This window comes from Notolepis coatsorum, assembly GCF_963971535.1.
Source record: "Notolepis coatsorum genome assembly, chromosome: 1".
Lineage (NCBI taxonomy): Eukaryota > Metazoa > Chordata > Actinopteri > Aulopiformes > Paralepididae > Notolepis > Notolepis coatsorum.
Genome location: NC_140165.1, coordinates 18,945,172 through 18,971,036, shown reverse-complemented (window position 1 = coordinate 18,971,036; position 25,865 = coordinate 18,945,172). Strand labels below are relative to the sequence as shown.

Here is a 25,865-nt window from a genome sequence, read left to right as displayed (position 1 = left end):
TGGTGCGCCTGCGCAGTACAATCAGGAAGTGTCGGGGGCAGCGTGAGCCTCCCACACGTTACTCCTCGCCATAGAGATCGAGCTGCGCAGGTGAAAAGATGCGACTGCTGTTACCTCAAGTACCGGAGGGGACTTGTGCTATGTATGACTTAGTCCACATTGCAGCCGGCTTGTGGGAGGCATTCGTGACAGGGGAGGGTTGAATTGGATGATACGAAATTGGGATGGGAGGAAAATATAGAAAATGGGAGAAAAAGTGGATAAAAAAAAACAGTGAGGACTCTTTCTCCTTGGGAATTAGGATTCCTTCTGCTCTAACCCAATCTTTTGGTATAACCTGTTTGTCCCATACTACTCTCAATAACCTCCACAAGAATCAGAGTACATCAGGTGCACTTTTATAAACCCGGTGGCGGACTCCGTTCGCCCCTGTGGCTTATATTCTGACTTTATACATTATTTGGACATTGACACAATTTTCACAATTCTGGCTCTGTACTCTTCAAATGAAATCAAGGTGTGCTTCAAGTGCAGAATTTCAGCTTTAATTTGAGTCCTACAGTGTAGGAGTGCCCCAACTCAAGTAAAAAGTTATTGGTCAATCCAAAGTATTTCAGCTATCCACAGTTACCCTGTTTAGTTTGGAGAACCTCAAGTCTCACTCTGTTTGTTTACATTCTCACCTCCTGACAACATCTGGGCCCTATTTCCCATACCTGGTTCAACTAAGTCGATCAACAGTCCCATTATCCAGATTCAATTAACCCGATGTTTGAATCTGGGCTTTCCCTGTTCCTCGAACGCTGATTCAGTCTCGTTAATTCGAACCAGACTTGATACTCAGGATAATTGCGCGCGGCCGCCTCACCTGAAAAGACAGCAGGTGTCGATCGCAGAAATCCTGATTTTCTAACGGCATTGATTGATTGATTGATTGATTTAAAACTTTATTAACAAGATTGCAGAATGGGTACAATACAGTATGGCTCAATAGCCTCGCAGACAAGTTAAATGCATAATCTATAGGCTAATTTTAAATCCCTCATTATCCCAATCAATCACATTATATTTCTTTAAATGTGCCTGCTGGCAGTAGGCTTAATGGAATGAATAATCAAATGAGATCTTGCTAGTGAAAATAATTAGTTCAACTCTTTCAGAATAAGGATAAAAACAAGCCCAAATAGTATATCTAATTGATACAAATTATATTATGAGGATATCTGTACTGTATGTGCTTAGGTATTATCTACTATATAAATACATGGTTCCTAAAGAGAGGCTTGGAGGGAGGCTACAGTTTCACTATTAATCGGGTTGTAATCTTTTTTCGGACATCATCCATACATGCATTGAATTGATTAACCTTTGGTTTATACTAGTGACACCCCATGTTCATCATCAGATAACAGTGCTTGAACAGATATAAATGCATTTTCTCAAATTCATTCATCAAAAACGTCACAGGCTCATTCAATTTATCAAGTCGCGTCACGTCATCAAATCCATCAAACAGCGCATCTCCTCATATATTTTAAACCCAGTTACAATATCACAATAACGTGTGACACTGTCACAGTGACAGTGATACAATTAAACAATCCACAGATTCAGATTCCTCATAATTCATATCCACAATCCACGCATAGACACTTCAATGTATGTATGCTTGAATGAAACACAATCCGGGCGCTCCGTTAAGCAAATACACAGCGAAGAATATGAAACTAATCAGAGCCAAACGCCTGATAGGTTTCATTCATTAAAAATGTCCCTGCGGTTTCTATTATTTTACATTTCAAAACCCCCCTCTAGAAAAACGAAGCACAAAAACATAATTCAGAATGGGATCTAGACTGTGAGAATTATTTCAGGACGCAAGCTAGGGGTGGACGGTATGGTCTAAAATGTATATCACGGTATAATTTGAAGCATAGACGGTAACGGTATATATCACGGTATCAGTGTTTCTGTTAGAATATTTTTTTTTGCCTGATAGGCAGGCTATATAAAGAATGACATCCTCAAGGCATGTAGATTTATAATATTTTAACTTAAAACTAGGCTACTTTTGCGTATAAAGTCATTATATTCCAAATAAAATAAGTCCTGAGTCGAGACTCCTGCTCCCATTGCAAACAGCGGGGCTGGATTTTGCTAGAAGCATAGGTAGCTGCAGAGCCAGGGGCTCTTTCAGGTCATTCATTTCAGCCATTGGCAATTCAGCCGTTGGGTGGGGGGGCGCTGTTTGACGGGCCTGTGACCAGACCTGAAAGAGCCCCTGGCTCTGCGGCTCTGCAGCTGCATGCTATTCGCAAATCCACTGCTGCAGCCTTCCTCCCGGCTCCCGCTGCTGCCGTCGTTATCATAACACTACACACATATCGTAATGTTTACAGCAAACTGTAGTTGATCACCAGGTATGTTTTATTAACGTAGAATAATTCATATAAGAAAAACGATAGGGAAATATCTTACCTTTCTCCACTGGTTAAAAATGCCAGGAACTGAAATTGAAACTTGCTGTGCGCCGCGGTGATATGTGTTTATTATGAAATGACAATTGCGTGTTGACACGCCCACTGCGCGAAGCCTCCTAAATAACTTTTTCCAGTTTGCACATATCTATTATCTATGACTAATTCTATATTTTTAGGGGCAAATGCGATTGAAATAGTCGCGCTGTGGTTACATGACGTCATTGCTATTTTAGAGCTGCCCTACCTGTTACACGGTATAGTCAAAATCCATACCGTAGAGCAAATTAATACCGTTTATACCGTATACCGCTTATACCGTCCACCCCTAACGCAAGCTGGGATTTCTTTGCTAGGTTGTGGCCATGCAGGTTATCCAGCTAACTGAACTTAAACCTGCTCTGGAGCAGGTGCAAACTTTCTGATCTGTTGCCATAGCGACTTAGAAAATCCGACGTCAGGGAACGGAAAGGTCTGGCTTAAGTCAAGCTATGCTGAAAATTATCCGGGTAACTCAGTTAGCCATGTACGAGGAACAGGGCCCTGACCAACCTCCAAGTTGTGATTGACAGCGTGATGAGGACATGTCCTCACTGTATTAAATAGGGACATTTTGTAGCCATTGATTGAAAACACTTGTGTTTCTACTCTCAGTTACAGGGTTTTACTTAAAGGGGAACTATCTTATGAATTGCCCTTTCCAGCGTTTAGCATTGTTTTCTAGCAATGTGGGGTTGTATCAACACTGTATATGTCGCAAATTGAATTTTTTGCGCATTCCTCCAGTTCAGATGAGACAAGGTCCTCCCCCACTGAACCAAGCCATTCTGATTTTACTGGTTCGCTGACGTGATCTCCATATCTCAGCCCCTGGTTGTAGCCACCGCCCACAATCAACGGAGCAAGTGGAAATAATGCGAAAGCGGTTTCCCTGTCACTGACACTTCCTCAAACGGCTTGGCGTGGCGCGGGTGCTGGTGGAGGGAGAGCGGGGGAGAGGGCTGGTGGGGGAGGGGGAGAGACGGACGGGTGGATGGAGAGAGGGAGGCTCCCTCTCTCTCCCTCAAGTCGTCTCGGAGCATTTACACACACTCGACTGCGTGCGTGTGTCGGGAAACACACGCACGCTCTCGCTATCTCTCTTGCTCGCTCGTTCTCTGCTCTCTCTCTGTCGCCACTCATGTCACGTCAACCTGTTGCAAAATATCATAGCGCACATGCACACTCCCACGCGTATTCCGATCCGTCCAATAATATTCACGGGGGTATATATTGTCATTTGAAACAAGTTACCAATGCATTCTCCCGTGGGATTATGCCCCCCCCCTTGCGGCGAAATGAATTAGTCTCCCTCTCTATCTCTCTCTCTCTGTCTGCCAGTGCAGACTGTGGGTGACTGTCATACAGCGCACTGCGAGTATGGGCGGAGCCCAGCCAAAAACAGCTTGGAATATTGAAGGGTAGAAAATGCTGATCTACAGAACTTGATTAGAAATACAAAACAATGAATTATTTTGAAAAAAAAACCTTACAGATGTGTTCCATAGACTCTCATGAATTGTGTAAAATTGCCCAAATAGTGAAAGAAATAGTAAGATAGTTCCCCTTTAAATAGTGAAAAGTTATCTACTGCATCTTAATGTTTGTTATTCATATTATTAGTATTCCTCCCTGCAGGCCCCCCACAGCTCTCTGTCTGTGAAGAGGAGGTTCCCCCTGAACAGCAGGAGAGGAGCCCCAGTCTGAGCCAGGAGGAGCCAGAGCCCCTACAGATGAAAGAGGAACAGGAGGAGCTCTGGAGCAGTCAGGAGGGAGAGCAGCTTCAAGGTCTGGAGGAGGCTGATATCATCAAGTTCACATACAATCCTGTCCCTGTGAAGAGTGAACATGATGAAGAGAAACCTCAGTCCTTGTGGTTTAACCAAACCCAGGACCCAGAGCTCCTACAGATTAAAGAGGAACAGGAGGAACTCTTTCAAGATCTAGAGGGGGCTGATGGCTCCAAGATGACCTTACACCCTGTGAAATATGAACATGACGGAGAGAATACTCTGTCCTCACTGCTCAGCCAAACCCAGGACCCAGAGCGCCTACAGATTAAAGAGGAACTACATCAAGGGCTGGAAGAAGCTGATCTCTCCAAGATCACAGTAGACCCAGTGAAATGTGAAGATGGTCAAGAGAACGCTCTGTCCTTCCAGCCTCTTCAAACCCAGAGGGAGAAAAACAGAGACGCTTACTCTTTACCCAGCACCTCAACTGGACAGATGAAAACAGAACCTGATGGAGAGGACTGTGGACTATCAGAACCAGCCAGTAACTTAGATCCAGCTGGTGATTTAGAACCAACTAGAGATGGCCAGCTTCTCTCTTCAGACTGTTCTGAGACTGATGACGGTGATGATTGGAAGGAGAGTGGGGAACCTCAGTCAGGTTTAAAGATGCTAATATCAAACAAGAAACAAAAAACATTAAGTTTGTCTCATACAGGACAGAAACTATTTTGTTGTTCAGTTTGTGCAAAAGGGGTTTCACAGAAATCAACTTTGAAGAAACACATGATGACTCATACAGGAGAGAACAAGAAACAAAAAACATTAAATTTGTCTCATACAGGACAGAAACTATTTGGTTGTTCAGTTTGTGGAAAAGGGTTCAGACAGAAAAATCATCTGGAGAGACACATGAAGACTCATACAGGAGAGAAACCATTTAGTTGTTCAGTTTGTGGAAAAGGGTTTTCACGGAAATCAACTTTGAAGAAACACATGATGACTCATACAGGAGAGAAACCATTTAGTTGTTCAGTTTGTGGAAAAGGGTTTTCACATAAATCAACTTTGAAGAAACACATGATGACTCATACAGGAGAGAACAAGAAACAAAAAACATTAAGTTTGTCTCATACAGGACAGAAACTATTTGGTTGTTCAGTTTGTGCAAAAGGGTTCAGACAGAAAAGTTATCTGGAGAGACACAAGAAGACTCATACAGGAGAGAAACCATTTAGTTGTTCAGTTTGTGGAAAAGGGTTTTCACAGAAATCAACTTTGAAGAAACACATGATTACTCATACAGGAGAGAAACCATTTAGTTGTTCAGTTTGTGGAAAAGGGTTTTCACAGACATCAGATTTGAAGACCCACATGACGACTCATACAGGAGAGAAACCATTTAGTTGTTCAGTTTGTGGAAAAGGGTTTTCACAGAAATCAGATTTGAAGAAACACATGATGACTCATACAGGAGAGAAACCATTTATTTGTTCAGTTTGTGGAAAAGGGTTTTCACAGAAATACACTTTGAAGAAACACATGATTACTCATACAGGAGAGAAACCATTTATTTGTACAGTTTGTGGAAAAGGGTTTTCACAGAAATCAACTTTGAAGATCCACATGATAACTCATACAGAATAGAATAGAATCTTTATTGTCATTGTTGGTACAACGAAATTTTGTTTGGAACATCACCACTGGCATACAAACATAAAATATAGCATGTGCAATATGAAACCATTTAGTTGTTCAGTTTGTGGAAACGGGTTTTCACATAAATCAGATTTGAAGACCCACATGATGACTCATACAAGAGAGAAACCTGTTAGTTGTTCAGTTTGTGGAAAAAGCTTCAGGGTCAAAGGAAATCTTAACAAACACATGATAAAGGGGTTCTGAAAAGACACATGGTAAGTCATACTGGAGAGAAACTAGTTGTTTAATTTCTTGGAACGGGTTCAGAGATAACGGGAATGTATAAATGCACAATAAGTCATTGTAGACTATTTAGCTGTCCAGTTTGTGGCAACATTTATTCAGAAAGGTAATTAACATGGAAACAACATGCTAACTATATTCAAGGGGAAATATCTAAGTCGGTAGCAATCCTGTATAAATGTAAGGATATATTAAACTATAAAGCATTGTACATTATCTACTGCTCACTTAGACTTCCTTACATATCTTACTATGGGGGATATGGAAGTATGGGGGTCGACATTTAAAAATACTGTAAATCCGGTAGTCTTCCTGCAAAATCGGTCCATCCGGAGCCTTTATAAGGCTGGTTACTATGACCACACAAATCCACTGTTTATAAAGTCTCATGTTATGAAATTTAATGATTTGGTTTATTATAAAATTATGCAAATAATGTACAGAGCTAAAGCAAAGTTGCTCCCGACTGCAAAGGTTTTTTTCAATACATGAAAGAAAATATGATTTGAGAGACATTTGTAAATGTACTGTTCAAAAAGCTAAGAAAGGGATTAAAATGAGATGTATTGTTGGGGTTAACTTGTGGAACAATGCTGATATACATAAGAATGAGTCATTCGCTTTTGGTTTTTAAGACAATGGTTTTAGCTCTTTTTGAAGTTTATAAATGTGAATAATTCTTTTTGTTATTTTCTTTTAGAATACTGTTTGAATCTTAATTTTGTTAAGAATATAGGACATGTATAAGCATTATGCTTCAGTCTACCTTTTCAGTCACTGCCTAATCAAATATTGTGGAATGATTGCATATTGTATTGTGTGTGTGATGACTGAATAAAACTACTACTACTACCTATAAAATAACTTTTTGAGTGATAAACCCAGCTTGTAACTATTTTCATATTGTTCACACCAATTACTATTTTCTTAGTCTTCTAGTTTATAACAGAAGTATTGGGTTAAAAGCCCATGACTTGATGCAGTAACATCATTATCCTACACAAGAGCAGAATATGTCGGGTAAACTGGCTCCCCCTTGTGGTTGATCCTTTATTTCAGATCTACAGTCAGCCACTAGCCAGAGTATTGAAACAATTCCAGTCATAGTCATAGATGGTCGTTATTTCTGGTATGAGGTTGACTGTTTAATATCTGAGATGAAAGAGATTAGCCTTTAATACACATTTTGCTGCTGCTGATCATGTATTTGAAAATGAAAACACAGGGTCCCTTCTTATTAATGATAGTGTGCACCCAATAAGTAATTATTTAGTCTTCTTTTTCTTTCGGCTTTTCCCGTTAGGGTTCGCCACAGCGGATCATACGTTTCCATCTGTTTCTGTCATCTGCGTCGTCCTCTGTCACTCCCACTGCCTGCATGTCCTCCTTCACTGTGTCCATAAACCTCATCTTGGGCCTTCCCCTCCTCCTCTTTCCTGGCAGCTCCATCTCCAGCATCCTCCTCCCGATATACCCCACCTCCCTCCTCCGCACATGTCCAAACCATCTCAGTCTTGCTTTTCTCACTTTCTGCCCGAACTGCTCAACATGGGCCGTTCCTCTGATGTAGACATTTTATAAGTAATTATTTAGTAAACTACAGTATTTCTCTCCTAGTGTTATTTAGGCATTGCAAGACATTGATAAGAGGATACATTTGATCCTTTATCTAAAGCTATCTGCTCCATTTATTACAGAGTAAATAACACCTATTTAATCTGTCATAGTTTGTAGGTTTTTTTTAAAGTCATGACTCATTCCTTTACATGAGGGTGAAGATAGAAGTTATCTCAATAATTACAGATCAATTTCCAAACTATACTGTCTAACAAAAATCCTGTGATCATTGGTAACTAATGAATAATCAACCCAATGTATTCTGTATTGAGCTCTCAACAGTTTCAGAGTTAAGCACCATCTCTGTTGTTATTTAGTCTTGAATAGTGTATCTGCTATGGGCAACAGAAAACATTGTGCTGTTCTTTTCATCAATCTGGATTGCATTTGATACAATTCACTGCTTTTAGAGAGATTACGTAGGATTGGTTTTGATTCAACAGGGATCGATTGAACCCTATCTGAGTTCTTACCGGTAACTAAATGGGTTCCAGAGGGATCAATGTTGGGTCCTGTCCTGTTTACTATTTCTATTATTGATATTGTCTCATCTCATTTTCATGCAGATAATGCTGTACTGTATTGTTTACAGACTCTGTAGAATTAGCTGTTGAGAATCTGCCACATTACTTTAGTGCTGAGTAAGATATGTATTAACGTTAAAGAATCAAGAGGTTTATTTGTCACATACATACCAGGGCATACAGTGAAATGCAGGTGGTCATGCCCGCATTGATTGTGCAAAATACAATAATAAAATAGAATAAAATAGGCATAGAAAAAATTAAATAGATAAGACACAAGATGTGCATGGTGAAAAAAGACATGCTAGGTTCCTGAGAAACTGGTTCTTATATACACTACTATGCAATATACAATTTACAATGTTACCTCTTAATGTATCTAAACTATACAGTACCTCCTTCTTTTAAAGTGTTTCTAAAGATTAAATTTTTTAAAGTGACATTTTGTTTAAAGTGATTGTTTTAGCGGTTGCCGCATGAGTGGTGTGTGTGTGTGTGTGTGCTCATGCATGTGTATTTGTGAGTGTTCTGATGGCCTGGGGGAAGAAGCTGAGCCGGAGTCGCTCTGTTCATGCAGCGTGTGACTGTAGGCGCTTGCCTGACCAGCTTAAACAGGCTGTGTTTGGTCAAACTGGTACTGAATGCAAATTAACCAAAATGTATGTGTTTTAAGCGTATTTGGGTACCAAGAAAAGTGATATATAAGTTGGATGTATTATTATTATTAATAAAGTTCCAGCTGTTTTCTAGATCACTGTGAATGGATCTAACATTGAGTGTTGTGAAATATTTAAAATTAGCCAAGACAGTGAACTGTAGAAATTCAGATAGAGTCAAACTATTTAAAAAAAAAAATTGCTTATTTCTGTGATCACAGAAGAGTCCTCAGTTGACAATCAGAGACAAGTATGCACAAGCGTCTGACCAGAAAGTGAGACGAGGTCTGGTCAGACTTACAATCAAATACAAATGAAAAAACTTCGTTTAGGTTTTTTTTCATATCTGACACAAGATTGATATGACGCAAAAGACAACAAGAAAAAGACAAGAGGTGATTTTCTGGAAATATGTCATATCTAAGACAGAGTGTCCTGGGCCTTGGGTTGTTGTTTTAAGGACACTGTGTTAGACTGTCGCCTTAGTGTCCTGTCTATACTAGTTAAACAAGATTAACTAGTTAAGGCTTGTACCAAGAATATGTATTTAAACAGAGAAACATGACATTTTCTATAACAAGAGCCTTACAGAATATACATTGCAGGAAAAAATTGCCTCTTATACAGAATCAGAGCCACCGGATGAAAACCTGGAAGAGGATCATTGAAGCCAGTTTCTTTGCAGTTTTGGATTACGGTGATACCTGGAGGAGGTATGGCAATCACTCCTGTGGTCATTCTGTCTGTCTGTCTGTCTGCATTAGCCATAACTTCTAAGGTTCTGGTCTGATTTCGATGAAACATCGCCCAGGCCAAGGACTCGTATTCCAGAATATTTTTCAAATCTGTCAATGACCAGCATTATTTGAATTACTTTCCATTATTGTCCATTGAATAGATACAGTATGAAGTTCCACGTTTTGAACACAAGATGGGGATACGACACAGGTTGCTGCTCAGAGCCACTGCTGCTCCACAAGCTGCTCTCTCCCACGGAGCGCCTGAGTGTATCGTGACAGCCACTGAGCAAGGGCTCGGATATTTCACATACTGGCCGAAATAGAGACCAGATCCCAGCGATTCTCATAGTTACATCAATATTGTGCTGTCAGAACCATTTCATGTTTGTAGGTTAAGTATTTTGAAGTGACGCTCACAGGGTACAAACAATCAGAATCAACAGGACAAGGTCCATTATAGTTCCTATTAAATAAATTACCAGCCTGTGCAAAATGCCTATTAAAGGCAACACAAATTGCACTCTGCTCAGAGATCACACAGTTTTCAACTTTAATATGAGAGGGTAAAGAATTAGATGATTTTATTTTGTTCACATTCACCGCACTCCAAAATGTTGCCGGATTAGAGTATGAGTTTGTAACCAACTCCAGATAGTAATCAGTTTTAGATTTTCTTACTACTGCAGTACATTTGTTCCTAATTTGCCTAAAAGAAAGCCAATGTTGAGGGTCTCCAGAACGCCTGGCCCGAGACCATGCAGCATTTCTGTCTTTAATTAGGGTTGACAATTCCTGAGAAAAGGGTATTACTCTATCTCAGAACAGCCATGGAGAAAATGTCACTGATTCCCGCCGGAAGGGGTAATTTTTTTTTTATGGAAGAGCCACACATTGACGGGCAAAGAGCCACATGCGGCTCGCGAGCCATGGGTTGGCCACCCCTGCGCTACACGCTCGCAAAGTGCTGTGACTTTCCACATATATATTCCATAGGAATAACGTTCTAATTACATTTTCCTGCCGTAATTTTGAAATTTCAGAAACCGTGCCAGATAAAACAGGTACTTTCAGGAAAAGTCATTGAGTGACAGAGCTGGAGCTCGACCGAGTGACGAGGATACATTTATTGAAAATGCCTAGGGGTCATTTGACCCCTTGTTGGCTGTGCTAGTGTTAATGCAGACTTTTTTAAAAGGAGCATGTTTGTCAACTAATAAATTAAATGTATTTAAAAAAGGAGTCCAGGGCTAACTGAACATCAATTTCAGTGTTACAATAAGTATTAAAAAAAACAAGATAGTCTAAAAATGATTGGTGATTAAAAGATTTAAAATTCCTCCTTAAGACTGTGTGAGATCTTGTTTTTTGGTAGTCTTGTGCTTCTTACACAGGCTGTGGGGCAATGGTCACTTATGCCTAAGTCAAAAACCCCACAAGCTGAGATCTTGTCATTTATTCACAAAAATAAGATCAATAAGGGTAGACCTAGAGTCATTTTTAAGGTTTGGCCTGGTGGGCTCAGTAACTAACTGGGAAAGAGGTTACCACTGATTTCTTTAAGGTGGAGCGGATTTAGGATTGCAGGAGATCCGGGGCTTAGCCTGCACACACAAATTTGTTTTGCGTTACCTTTAGCGTAACCACCACCTTAAAGCGGACAAAAGGCACTAGAGAACACTTAAATTAACACCCTTTAATGAAGCAAACTAATAACTTAACTCACTCAAATACAAAACTTAAATAACTTAACAAATACAAAAGTCAGCATCTGGTTGAAGTCACTTCAGATGATCCAGGGAACATGCCTCGCATCGACTGAAAATAAAATATAAAACAAAAGTGGTATTAGGATTGACCATATAATTAATATGTAAAACAATCAAATAAAATGCATCTTATTATCTTATAGTACATGTGATGTGCTGTACATGTGTAAAAAACAAACATACATGAAATGCATCTTATTCTCTTACATGTGGTGCTGTCTTTACTGCTCTTGTCTTCACTCCCTTCTTCTCACTCCGTTTTCATCTCTTGTGTCACTCTCTTCCTCTGCTTTTCTGCACAAGTTTTATGACTAATTTCCAATTCTCTCCATTATTTCCCTCACTTTGTTCTCTCTTCCTCACTTCTTATACAGACATTCTCTTCTGTCCACCAATGCTCCTCTTGGCTTCTCATACATTGTTCTTCTCTCTCCTTCTCATAACTTCTTATGATGTCTTGTTTTCACGTATTTTTTCTTGATCCTCCTAAAACATTCTCCTTTATTCCCCTTCAGGGCTGTCCCTAACGATTCTTTTTATAATCAATTAATCAGGACAGCTCTATTCCCATTTATTTGTATCCCTCTCCCACTGGAAATTGACAAACTTGGGAAATGGCTGAAGGGGTACTGGGGGAGGCACACCTGCTTAGGGCCATGTTCTTGTGTGCCTATGTAACGGAGGTACCGCAGTCTATCCACAGTCACGAGGTACAGTAAGTGAAGTGGCTCTGGACGTTAAGCGGTACTGCAAGTAAACTCACTCCCCAGAGGCATCCAAACCCAGTAGCAAGAGGTGGATTCACCTCTTGGTACAGTGGTCTGTGATGTCACCCCCGGTGCAGAGAGACCGGGGTTCAACTCCCACTCAGGGCGATCCCTTAACAGGGGTCGAATCGAAAATACACAACGCAGTAAGATCACACCGGCTACACGTGGTACCGCCAGACCCGGATGCCCTGGGTGGAGTGAGTTTAGGGGGGTGAGTGTAACGGAGGTACCGCAGTCTATCCACAGTCACGAGGTACAGTACAGTAAGTGAAGTGGCTGTGGACGTTAAGCGGTACTGCAATTAAACTCACTCCCCAGAGGCATCCAGACCCAGTAGCAAGAGGTGGATTCACCTCTTGGTATAGTGGTCTGTGATGCCGCCCGCGACGTGAGAGATCGGGGTTCAACTCCCACTCAGGGCGATCCCTTAACAGGGGTCGAATCGACAAAAACACAACGCAGTTAAGATCACACCGGCTACACCTAAATCAGCAAACAATCCTGCTGCCCCTTGCTGCTCTTCCCTACATGTAGCTGACTCATCTGTGTGAACATAAAAATGTATTTATATAGCTCAAATTCACAACAAAGGTTATCTCATGACACTTTTCATATAGAGCTGGTCTAGAACCATACTCTGAAAATGACACCTGTAGATTCACAAACCTGAAACATCTTTTGTTGGTGGACAGGCTGATGCAGCTGTATTGGTTAGCAGCAGCTGACCTGTATTACAAAATACAGTAAACACACACACACGTCATTCACCATAATTTATATTTGTATAAAACGACATAATTGATGGGCTGAGGCTAGTCATGTTGTGTGATATATATATATATCAGGGCAGACTGTGCTCACCATTTAGCCTATATCACCATTTAACTTACATTAACTTAGTTAACATTACATCTTAGTTAGGATATATTTTGAGCCATGTTCTACATACATACATACATACATACATACATACATACATACATACATACATACATACATACATACATGCATACATACATACATACATACATACATACATACATACATACATACATACATACATACATACATACATACATACATACATACATACATACATACATACATACATACATACATACATACATACATACATGCATACATGCATACATGCATACATGCATACATACATACATGTATACATACATACATACATACTTAGTGTGGTTACTTAGAATCCATGTTTACAAGCTATCACTCTTTTTCAAACACCATCAGCCTGTTATTCACTTTACAATTGTATTTTCTTTATTTACACATATAAAAACAAGTATATATAATCCACAAAGAAATGTGAAGGAGAATTGCCTAAACACCCTCTTGCATGTGGCATTCTCCAAGAAGCAAAATTATAGACACATTACATCAATATAAACCCCCCCATAAATTATTGACATTGACATTGACAGCTATGCCCATAATACATACAAGCAGCTCTACTCAAATTTTTGGCTTGTTTGGATTCTTACCGTGTAAGGTAACATTACATTGTAATCTTTCGTTTTTATTGTAACATAATGTTATGGATAGCATAGCTAAGTTAAGATAACATTAGCAGCAGCAATGTCAGCAGTCACCTTCCTTTCAGTTTCAAATATAAGATTCACAAACCTGAAACATCATCCGTTTCATCATTGGTGGTGATGGTGTTGTCTGCAGCAGTTAGTGGCGCCTGCTTTGATGAAAAAAACATTCTAATATCCATCACGTTAAGTCGGTTTGCGTGATTACCAAACCTAGCCGCATTTCTGGCAGATGCTCTCTGATTGGCCACTGACATGTTTGCCCAATCGCGTGACGAGCTGTGTCTTTGCCCATTTCCGCGTCGAACAGCCTGCAAACTACCTGGCGTTCTATTATCTATCGCCATGCTCTAAGACAAACTCTAACCTTAACCAACTTCGAAAGAGTGCCTAAGCTTAACCGTCGAAAGAACTTGCCGTCACGCTCTAAGACAAACTCTAACCTTAACCAACTTCGAAGAGTGCCTAAGCTTAACCAGTAGAAACTGACGTCGGCCAATCAGAGAGCGTCTGCCAGAAATGCGGCTAGGTTTGGTAATCACGCAGTAGGTTTTCCTAATCGCGCCTCGAATTGAATAAACTCTTCTTCTTCAGGGCAGGGCAGCCGGGCCTGTTATTTTTCTACAACGGAGTTTGGCGATTTGCGAATCTGATTGGCCAGTGTCATTTCTGGTCATGTGCGCAAGTTTCTACACTGGTTAGGCTTAGGCGCTCGTTCGAAGTCGGTTAAGGTTAGAGTTTGTCTTAGAGCATGGCGATAGAACGCCTGCCCTGATTCCGACGGTTAAGCTTAGGCACTCTTTCGAAGTTGGTTAAGGTTAGGGTTAGGGTTAGGGTTAGGCGATAGAACGCCAGGTGCTTTGCAGGCTGTTCGACGCGGAAATGGGCAAAGACACAGCTTGTCACGCTATTGGGCGCACATGTCACATTACCAGAAACGTCAGTGGCCAATCAGATTTGCAAATCGCCGAACTCTGTTGTAGAAAATATAGAGACGTGCAGGCTGCTTTCCAGCCGCTGCTGCCTCTCTGTTGGACTTCGGTACTGCACGTTACTCACAACACATAATTATAATTTTTTTAAGGTAAAGCAATAAAGCATTATCAGATTCGGGGGTTTTCAGAATAGATCCGGGGCTTGAGCCCAAGTAGCCACCCCCTAGCCCCGCCAAAGGAGTGACAGAAGTATCTGAATTTTTTCAGACACCGAATTTATAGCATTGCAAATAATTACTTTGAAAATCATGTATCTGAATTTCTTTGGTCCGAATTTACCTATGTGAAATAAAAATGCAGTGTTTAAAATTCAATGAAAAAAATTCTAATGCATAATTGCGGTGTATAAAATTCAATGTAAAAAAAATTTAATGCATAATTGCGGTGTATAAAATTCAATGTAAAAAATTTGAATGCATAATTGCGGTGTATAAAATTCCATGTAAAAAACCATCATCCGGGCAATCGAGTCTGAATGCAATCGAACTGACTTCTGGCCTATCACTGCACGGCTTTGTCAGTCATGTGATCACAACAACCCAGGAAGCCGGGCTCCGGTAATTAGTCAGTTAGTTCTGTGTTCCGTGTTGCAATAAACGTTCAACGATGTCAACAAAACAGTATCTTATTACCGATTTCCTCCCGACGACAAAAAGAAGAGAAGGACTGAAGCCTGAAGTTGATACAATAAGTTTGATCTCAATGATAAACAATAATTAACAGGTAGGCTAATGGCAGGTTAGGCTAACATTAGGTACTACTACTACCGGTAGTTAGGTAACGTTAGCTAGAATCCAAATAGAAAATCAAGAATCCAAATCGAAAGTCTTATATAAGGTTATGAAATGAACAAGAATGTGATAAAATATGTAATAAAAACAGAGCTCAACGCATACATTTGAAACCCGTTTGTTGTCCCCTAACTGTTATACGAAGATGGCCGGCGGTCTCGTGACGACCAGAATACAAACATTACCTGTTGTTATTGTTAAGTCGCTATCTTGTGATAGTAACATGGTCGTGGTGTGAATTACCTCTAAATTAAAGTATTTTTGGATGACACAACACAGTAATAAGAAGAATGGCAAGTGTATGATGGCATGTACAATAATGCTGTATATACCCTATGTATATTTATTCTTATTAATGTACTGTGTATATATATATATCCACATGTGTCTGTACATAACTGCATATAATCCTTTTACATGTAGATACATCTGTACATATCCCTTACCTACTCTTACTAGTTACGCTGCTGGCCAGTATGACTACCATAGTGTCTTTATACCTGTATCAATGTACATAATAATACTACAACTCTGTACATACATCTGATTAGCATTATTACTCAGTAGTACTGATTTATATATTTTAAACAATATAATGAATTCGTTTTGTTTTATTTGTCACATAAGGTACATGCACATTACAGTGAAACACATGGTTCTGTATGAGCCTCCTGAGATTGTGCTTCATAGAAATTTTTCTAGAAGTTAGACATCTCTTTGATCCAATGACCTGAGTCAGGTCTCTGAACCTCCTTCCATTTTAAAGCAATCACACGTTTAGCTTGTAGTAGACAGAAATCTATTTGTTTCTTCGTATCACAGTTTACAATTTATTTTCTTTTTGCAGGCATGACTTCACCCCAAACTGTAACTCACAGGTCTGTGAGTGGCATTTTCCCAATGGCAAAGCAGCTGGGCCAACACGGCTTTCCCCGACCACATCAGCTATCCCATTCCCACCAAATGGAAAAAAACAAATGCTCCGTGCGAGTGGATAAAGGAAGAGCTGAACCAGGCCCAAACCACCTTGACATTGCTACACAGACCCCTAGTACTTCAAGTGTTGTGGTGCTTGAATTATGCCTCTAATCGATCAGCTACTCCTGACTTTGATGAAGCTCATAAGAGTATTAAAACTTGAAAAAGATCTGTTTAAGGTAGATTTAGAAAAAAAAATACGATTAATTTGTGATTAATCGTGAGTTAACTATGGACAATCATGCGATTAATCAGATTAAATATTTGTATCGATTGACAGCACTAATATATATATATATATGTGTGTGTGTGTGCTGTCAATAGATTAAAGAAAATTAACTAATTAATCTCAACATTTTCTGTAATTAATCTAGATAAAAAAAAATTAAAACTTGTAACAGATATTTACTTGAGTAAAATCATGGAATTAATGTATAATCAACACAAAGAAAGTATATTTAGATTCAAAGACTATTTTAATAGCTTTCTTTGAATACAGTTTCTCTCCTGTGTAATACAAATGTTGGCATAAAAAGGGCACTTTTTTATGAGGCACAAAAGTGCGGGTGCTCGAGCACCCTTTGGGCCCTATGTGTGCACGTGCCTGGTCCTGCGTCCACAAAGCGTCTACTCTAGACGATGCTGTGGGTGGCAGCTCATCTTAAGACGAGGAATAGAGCTGCGTCTTGTATCCCCCTTATTAATTAAGCGGGGGTTGCATAACCTCTGCAACAGGTCCTGCATTATTATTATTCTGGTGTACTTTTCTCTCTTTACCAATTTGTGCCTTTTCTGCGTCAATTTATGGTGGACATTTCTTTATTTATGTAAAGGAAGAGACAACATTCAGGTACCAGCTGACACAAATATAATGGGATATAATGCATTAAACTACAACATGACATTTCCAAAGCTCTGCATGAACACTGCATTCAGCTGCATCCACAGTTTAAAGCTGTTTAACTTTATGAATGTGTCATGATGAAATAGAGAATACATGCCCCAAAAAGGTGCAGGTCGTTGGTTTGTGAGAATATAACTAAAGCTGTTAGTTTATAGCTGTGGACGACACTGTTATTCAATGAGCACAACTATCAGTGTGTTTATGAACATATCATTTGCACAAAGCAAAAACATTTGTGTGGTTTCATTTTCTGTGAGAATTGGGATTGTTTTTTGTTGCTGTTGCTGTTGTTGAGAACATTTGAGAACATGACTAACATTTTTTGTCTGCATTCTAATGGAGGCAACATTGATTAGACATTATAATAATCTTTTAAGCTACATTTATTTTAGTGAACATATTTGGTCTGTATGTGTGCAAATGCTTTATAAATTGCACATTGTAAGTGAGGACACACGGTGCTCAATGGCGCCATCTTTGGGTTATATTCTGTTACTTCACTTTAGTACTGGCAGTGAGTGAGTCTAGTGAGACTGTGGCCATTGGCCATGTGTAAGAGGGAAGAAAATTACTATTTTCAGACTTAACAATACCACATAATTTCAACAAGTATCCAAGTTAACCTAACAAACATCAAGCCAAACATCACACCAATATTTGTGTATAGCCATAGTGTTATTACAGACTGAACAGAAATGTTCCAAATGGTCCCGTAGCAAAGCAATTTCACTGTGTCTTTGGGATAAATGTCCAGTATATTGCACAAGACAAGATATCTAAAAACACTTCATACACAATAATACTTAATTTGTACAGATATTTAATATTTAGACATTTGGCAACAGCCATTTTTACAGCACAATTTGCATAATTTATCAATACCTCCTGTGTACAATCACAAAACCATGACAGTAGTTTTTTTTCTTTTTTTTTCCTGTTTACGTACAAGTGGAAAACCAGACAGGTTTTACAAGCATACTCTTTGTACAGTAAGCATACATCATTAAATAATTTAAATATCTTTCTTGATAACCCCCCCCTCCCCTAGCCCCCCACCCCCGCGATAACATTTTGTTCTATGACTTTCTCTACTCTCATATTTTCTTCTTCTTTTTCTTTTAAATAGTATCTGGACACAAAAATAGTATGAACCACCGACAAAACATGCAACATCCAGTGTGTGTGAGCACATTTAAAATTCTCCTGCAACTACTTGAGTTGATAAGACTTCTTTAGACTCTGTGTGGGCCTCTGTGTTCGGCGTGAACGGCACATGTTGGGTTTCCCCTCTGTGTTCGGCGTGAAGGGCACATGTTGGGTTTCCCCTCTGTGTTCGGCGTGAAGGGCACATGTTGGGTTTCCCCTCTGTGTTCGGCGTGAAGGACACATGTTGGGTTTCCCCTCTGTGTTCGGCGTGAAGGGCACATGTTGGGTTTCCCTCTGTGTTCGGCGTGAAGGGCACATGTTGGGTTTCCCTCTGAGTTCGGCGTGAAGGGCACATGTTGGGTTTCCCTCTGTGTTCGGCGTGAAGGGCACATGTTGGGTTTCCCCTCTGTGTTCGGTGTGAAGGGCACATGTTTGGTTTCCCCTCTGTGTTCGGCGTGAAGGGCACATGTTGGGTTTCCCCTCTGTGTTCGGCGTGAAGGACACATGTTGGGTTTCCCTCTGTGCTCTGCGTGAAGGGCACAGTATGTGTTGGGTTTCCCTACCGATGGATAAAAGGGGCGATTCTCAGTTCGACACCCCTTCCATGTACATATTCTACCGCTCCAGTTGGGTGACGATGTGTTTGCGTTACCCCCCATAAGGATTAAGGATCACATGCTTTGTCTTGGCGAGAGACCTATTGCACCCTACCCCCCCCCCCCCCCCCCCCCCGCACATAGAAAAAAAACATATTTACAAGGTTGGAAATGGAGATGGCGCGTGAACTTGTGTGTACTGTTATGTGTGCGCGTGTAATTATGTGTGTGGGAGGTTGTGTGAGTGAGTGAGAGAGTGAATGAGTGAGTGAGAGAGAGAGAGATTTAACTTCCAGACAGACGACGCAGGTGTACTGGGGGTTAACCGTGTCATGCCTGGCTCCTGTAACGGAGGTCCAACACACACAAGCACATGGGCACAAAAGAAAAACAAACACTGATCTTTAAAGGATAACCATTTCTGATATAAGATTGTGATTGTTAAATCACTGAAACTCTTTTTTCTTGTCATTTTATACTGTAAAAATAAAACTATTCAAAGAAGGAGTGCATAAAAAGCTGGACATTGTCGGTGTAGGAGTGATTCTACTAGCTTAAACTTAAAACTGTGTGGAATTCATTGTCTGCAATTATGCGTTTGTGTGTGCGTGTGTGTGTGTGTGCGTGCGCGTGCAAGGGCTAAGAAGTTGGTTCTCTCAGTTTTAGACCCTCTAATTATTGTAAACAAACACTACATATAGTGTATAAAACCAGATTTCCCAATTATTTATATACACCTGACACACGTAAACAAATATAATACAACATAAGAAATATGATCCAATGGGCAATAAATAAAGTTCCACATACCTAGCAATATGAAATAACATCTTAAAAATGTAAAAACATGATGGAGATGTCCATATTATGGACAACATGAAAATACACCAGTAAAAAAACAAGAAAAGAAAACGAAAATCAATATTACATATTTGACCAAAAACTAAAAGAAAAAATAAACCAATAATATAATAAAATCAGTTTTAAGCAAGATCCGGTCTCATTTCATGTATGTTGCATAGAAATCACATGGGGCACAAATTGTGGTTCGGTTAACTTTGCAAGTTTGGCACAATGCAAAAAAAAAAAGGTTAACATGGAATACCGCCTCTTGTGCCCCTTGAAGACATTTGAACTAACATACAGGACAACCTTCCTTTGACAAAAAGAGTATCGATGCCTTTATGAACATCATCAGTCTATACAGACATGAACTCGACAGATTGTGACTATCCAGAGGACATAAAATATGGCCAGTTATGACATCAAGCTGAAAGACGATACCAACAGGTCAGGTGATAACTAGGATGGGGCTTTCCTTTAAGTTGAGTCTTTTGTAGGTATATTTCAGTGAGAAACAAGACACCTAGACAGCTACTTCACGCGTGCTTAGCTGGTGAAAACTAAAGAGAACCATGAACAGATCTCTAACCACTCCCGTACTACATAACACAGAGACAAAATGACCACACCAGGGAACAAGGTGAGCATGACATAAGAGCAAAATGGCCGCCATGTGAATCTGGTCAACTGGAATACGGCTGTCTGTATTTTGGATCTTGCCAATACATTTGATTATATCTTGATGATATATTGATATTCTTTAGTCACTTCTCCTCTTCCTCACCTCAGAAGAATCTCACATCCCAATCTTTTCAAGCATGATCATGAAATAATTCCTACATTCCAAGTTGAAAGTACAACGTAAAACGTTATATGTGTGCAATGCGGAAGGGACCGCCCCCTCACAAATAAATCTATTATGCCACAATCATCAAGGCTGGATTGTCTGTGATAAAGATATCTATATATATATATATATTATAGTAATCATCCAACAATTACATTTTACTCCACTATATACAGTATAGTGTACCTATATGTGACCATTTCTGTGCAGATGGTGTGGTACTAGATACCACATAGATAGACTTAATGTGCACATTCTTGTATTGTGTCCAATTTGATATAGTAACATCAGTTTGTAATAGAACAATTCATGTCTCATATTATGATCATCTGATATAACTACATTTACACCCAGGGAAGGGAAAGATGGGGTTTAAAAGCTTTCATGGAAATGTTTCTGTCGATACAGTGAATTAAAAAACATGCTTGCCGAGGTTTTTTCTCTTCTCTCAAATATCTTCAGTTGGAATGATAGGTAGTGTGTTCTGAAAATGCATCGCTCTAGGATATACATTTTTACATTTTTATGTACTTAAATAATCGAGGAGAAGACAAATGATAGAACTCTACTATAATCGGAATATAAAAATAAACAAGAGGTCTCCGCAGAAGGATCAATATCTCATTCCCAAAATGCCTTGTAAATCAATAAAACTATGCAGGTCATAAAGTAATTTAAATAATCTGAATTTCATTCATGGATAAAACATCTACAAATAAATACATGTAAATCTACAAGTGTCCATTCCCTGTATCTATTAAATGTATCTTTCTCTTCAGTGTGTTTGAGCGAGTGCAATAGTAATGTAGTATAGAAGTGTGTGTGTGTGTGTTCATGACAGTGTGTAATACCTGGTTGATTCTGCTCTTGCCTTGTTGCGATCGACATCCATGGTCTACCCACCCCTCGCTATACTACTTCCTGTAAACACAAGTTCATTTCCTGTAAACACATAACTACTTCCCACCCACTTCCTATATCACAAAGAGAGATTTCTGACTCCGATTTTCTTTTCCTTTTTTTTTGTATCTTCTAATCTTCAGGCCATCTTCTAAACTGTTTTGTCACATGACTCAATCTATACCTGCCCTGAAATTGAGAGTCAAGAAGATACATTTTGCCCCGATTACCACAACTGCCCTCAGCCCCAAGCCACTCAGTGGAGCCAGTGATTGTATCCGTCAGGAGTGGATCAGTAACGGAGATGTTTTAACTCCCCGGACCTCTTTAGCTCCCTGTGGCCCCGGGAGAGGTTCCAAGCTCCTCCTAGGAGTGGATCTGGGCGGTGCTGGCGAGCAGTTTGTGCCAGCTGACCACTCGCTTGCGTAAGTCCACCTTGTCCAGCCACACGTAGGCCTCGCCGATCAGGGTCTTCTTCATGAACTTGCCCCCATTGGATACCAAGAAGAGCTGTCATGAGAAGAAAGAAATGTCTTATTGTTGAGTATCAGTGAACTTGTACAGCACAACACACATGGCCAGATTATGCAAAAAAAAAAACAGCTCTAGAATATTAATTTATATGATATCAAAATTGGGGCCCTGTGTACTTAAAACAGTATGCTGGGGCCACCTTCAACCACTGGGTTAGTGTAATTATTATTATAGAAGTTTATTTCAGGGACAACGTACCAAAAAACATTAGTCCCCAAAGAGAAAAGATGCATTGCACTAGATTGTAGCTTTTGCTATTTTACATCTCCAGTGCCTTGTACATACAATAGAAAATAAAAACATACAATGTAAAACAATACAATAAAAACATACAATGACATAATGTCAATGAGCCTACTCAAACAGAAGCCAGAGGCCCCAGTGGTTGATTTTCGTCATGTACCCCCGGCCCCCCCCCCCGCCTTAAGGGTACCCTACTAAAAGTGAGAAAATTATTGACTAGCTAGCAACTGTCCTTTCAGGTGAGCTTTGAAGGTGTCAACTGAGCTGCACCTCCTCATCTCTTCTGGCAGACTGTGCCTGGACTAGGTGAATTCTGTAGTGTCCTGTAGGGGTCAGTACCTGTAGTGTCCTGTGGGGGTCAGTACCTGTAGTGTCCTGTAGGGGTCAGTACCTGTAGTGTCCTGTTGGGGTCAGTACCTGTAGTGTCCTGTAGGGGTCAGTACGTGTAGTGTCCTGTGGGGGTCAGTACCTGTAGTGTCCTGTAGGGGTCAGTACCTGTAGTGTCCTGTAGGGGTCAGTACCTGTAGTGTCCTGTAGGGGTCAGTACCTGTAGTGTCCTGTGGGGGTCAGTACCTGTAGTGTCCTGTAGGGGTCAGTACCTGTAGTGTCCTGTAGGGGTCAGTACCTGTAGTGTCCTGTTGGGGGTCAGTACCTGTAGTGTCCTGTGGGGGTCAGTACCTGTAGTGTCCTGTAGGGGGCAGTACCTGTAGTGTCCTGTAGGGGTCAGTACCTGTAGTGTCCTGTGGGGGTCAGTACCTGTAGTGTCCTGTAGGGGTCAGTACCTGTAGTGTCCTGTAGGGGTCAGTACCTGTAGTGTCCTGTGGGGGTCAGTACCTGTAGTGTCCTGTAGGGGTCAGTACCTGTAGTGTCCTGTGGGGGTCAGTACCTGTAGTGTCCTGTAGGGGTCAGTACCTGTAGTGTCATGTAGGGGTCAGTACCTGTAGTGTCCTGTAGGGGGCAGTACCTGTAGTGTCCTGTAGGGGTCAGTACCTGTAGTGTCCTGTAGGGGTCAGTACCTGTAGTGTCCTGTAGTGTCCTGTTGGGGTCAGTACCTGTAGTGTCCTGTAGGGGTCAGTACCTGTAGTGTCCTGTAGGGGTCAGTACCTGTAGTGTCCTGTAGGGGTCAGTACCTGTAGTGTCCTGTAGGGGGTCAGTACCTGTAGTGTCCTGTGGGGTCAGTACCTGTAGTGTCCTGTAGGGGTCAGTACCTGTAGTGTCCTGTGGGGGTCAGTACCTGTAGTGTCCTGTAGGGGTCAGTACCTGTAGTGTCCTGTAGGGGTCAGTACCTGTAGTGTCCTGTGGGGGTCAGTACCTGTAGTGTCCTGTAGGGGTCAGTACCTGTAGTGTCCTGTTGGGGGTCAGTACCTGTAGTGTCCTGTAGGGGTCAGTACCTGTAGTGTCCTGTAGGGGTCAGTACCTGTAGTGTCCTGTAGTGTCCTGTGGGGTCAGTACCTGTAGTGTCCTGTAGGGGTCAGTACCTGTAGTGTCCTGTAGGGGTCAGTACCTGTAGTGTCCTGTAGGGGTCAGTACCTGTAGTGTCCTGTAGGGGTCAGTACCTGTAGTGTCCTGTAGTGTCCTGTGGGGTCAGTACCTGTAGTGTCCTGTAGGGGTCAGTACCTGTAGTGTCCTGTAGGGGTCAGTACCTGTAGTGTCCTGTAGGGGTCAGTAACTGTAGTGTCATGTGGGGGTCAGTACCTGTAGTGTCCTGTGGGGGTCAGTACCTGTAGTGTCCTGTGGGGGTCAGTACCTGTAGTGTCCTGTGGGGGTCAGTACCTGTAGTGTCCTGTGGGGGTCAGTACCTGTAGTGTCCTGTAGGGGTCAGTAACTGTAGTGTCATGTGGGGGTCAGTACCTGTAGTGTCCTGTAGGGGTCAGTACCTGTAGTGTCCTGTAGGGGTCTGTACCTGTAGTGTCCTGTAGGGGTCAGTACCTGTAGTGTCCTGTAGGGGTCAGTACCTGTAGTGTCCGGTGGGGGTCAGTACCTGTAGTGTCCTGTAGGGGTCAGTACCTGTAGTGTCCTGTGGGGGTCAGTACCTGTAGTGTCCTGTAGGGGTCAGTACCTGTAGTGTCCTGTAGGGGTCAGTACCTGTAGTGTCCTGTGGGGGTCAGTACCTGTAGTGTCCTGTAGGGGTCAGTACCTGTAGTGTCCTGTAGGGGTCAGTACCTGTAGTGTCCTGTGGGGGTCAGTACCTGTAGTGTCCTGTAGGGGTCAGTACCTGTAGTGTCCTGTAGGGGTCAGTACCTGTAGTGTCCTGTAGGGGTCAGTACCTGTAGTGAGTGTCCGGTGGGGGGTCAGTACCTGTAGTGTCCTGTAGGGGTCAGTACCTGTAGTGTCCTGTAGGGGTCAGTACCTGTAGTGTCCTGTAGGGGTCAGTACCTGTAGTGAGTGTCCGGTGGGGGGTCAGTACATGTAGTGTCCGGTGGGGGTCAGTACCTGAAGCGAGTGTCCGGTGGGGGTCAGTACCTGAAGCGAGTGTCCGGTGGGGGTCAGTACCTGAAGCGAGTGTCCGGTGGGGGTCAGTACCTGAAGCGAGTGTCCGGTGGGGGTCAGTACCTGAAGCGAGTGTCTGTTGGGGGTCAGTACTTGAAGCGAGTGTCCGGTGGGGGTCAGTACCTGAAGCGAGTGTCCGGTGGGGTTCATACAGAAGCGGAAGGTCTCGTTGAAGGAGGGCTCACGGTCGTGACGACACACTCTGGTCTTCTTCTTGATGATTCTCTTCTGGGTGGCGATGTTCACGACATACAGCTTCACGTAGAGGTCTGGAGAGATGGACAGACACAGACACAGACACCTAGTTAATGTTGTACTTAATAATGTACATGAATGTATGAATGTATTAGCACTCGCTGTATTCACTCGCATTTGCCCCTAAAAATTTATTTGTGTTAAACGGAGTGTGCGAGTAATAGTTTTGCGTAGTGTCAATGCGCAATTGCCATTTCATAATATACACCGAGCAGCGCGGACCTTTTTAGAAGCCATGACATCTAGCTAATATTCAGCCCTGTGTTTGACAGCTCTGTGACAACTCATCTCACGAGTCACGCTGTTTCTAAAGTATGTGTAAGGAAAACTCTGCGAGCAATGGGTCCAATGGTTAACATGCATTGCATCCTCTCTCTCCTGATCCCGGATTCCTGAACCTATTTCATTCAAAAGGAAGATATTGATGGACATTACCTATAGTATATAGCTCAGCAGCTGTAACAGAATCATTTTATTATTTTTTAATTATTTATGTTTCAACAGCGTCAAAATAT

At 41.3% G+C, this 25,865-nt stretch overlaps 2 protein-coding genes across 2 annotated transcripts in view; one reads left to right on the top strand and one right to left on the bottom strand.

Moving 5' to 3' along the window:
* The window catches only part of LOC311225676 (uncharacterized protein), a gene marked incomplete at its 3' end in the record, with an annotated part of 79,120 nt that extends 59,981 nt beyond the window's left edge, over positions 1-19,139 (top strand). Inside the window, exons 4-5 of the mRNA XM_084311073.1 lie at positions 4,155-4,358; positions 19,066-19,139. Of these exons, the coding sequence (XP_084167199.1) occupies positions 4,155-4,358; positions 19,066-19,139 (278 nt within the window). The remainder of the gene's footprint in view (positions 1-4,154; positions 4,359-19,065) is intronic.
* Positions 19,140-22,194: 3,055 nt separating this feature from the next.
* The window catches only part of LOC311225589 (protein piccolo-like), a gene marked incomplete at both ends in the record, with an annotated part of 166,615 nt that continues 162,944 nt past the window's right edge, over positions 22,195-25,865 (bottom strand). Inside the window, 2 exon segments of the mRNA XM_084310954.1 lie at positions 22,195-22,338; positions 25,219-25,364. Of these exon segments, the coding sequence (XP_084167080.1) occupies positions 22,195-22,338; positions 25,219-25,364 (290 nt within the window).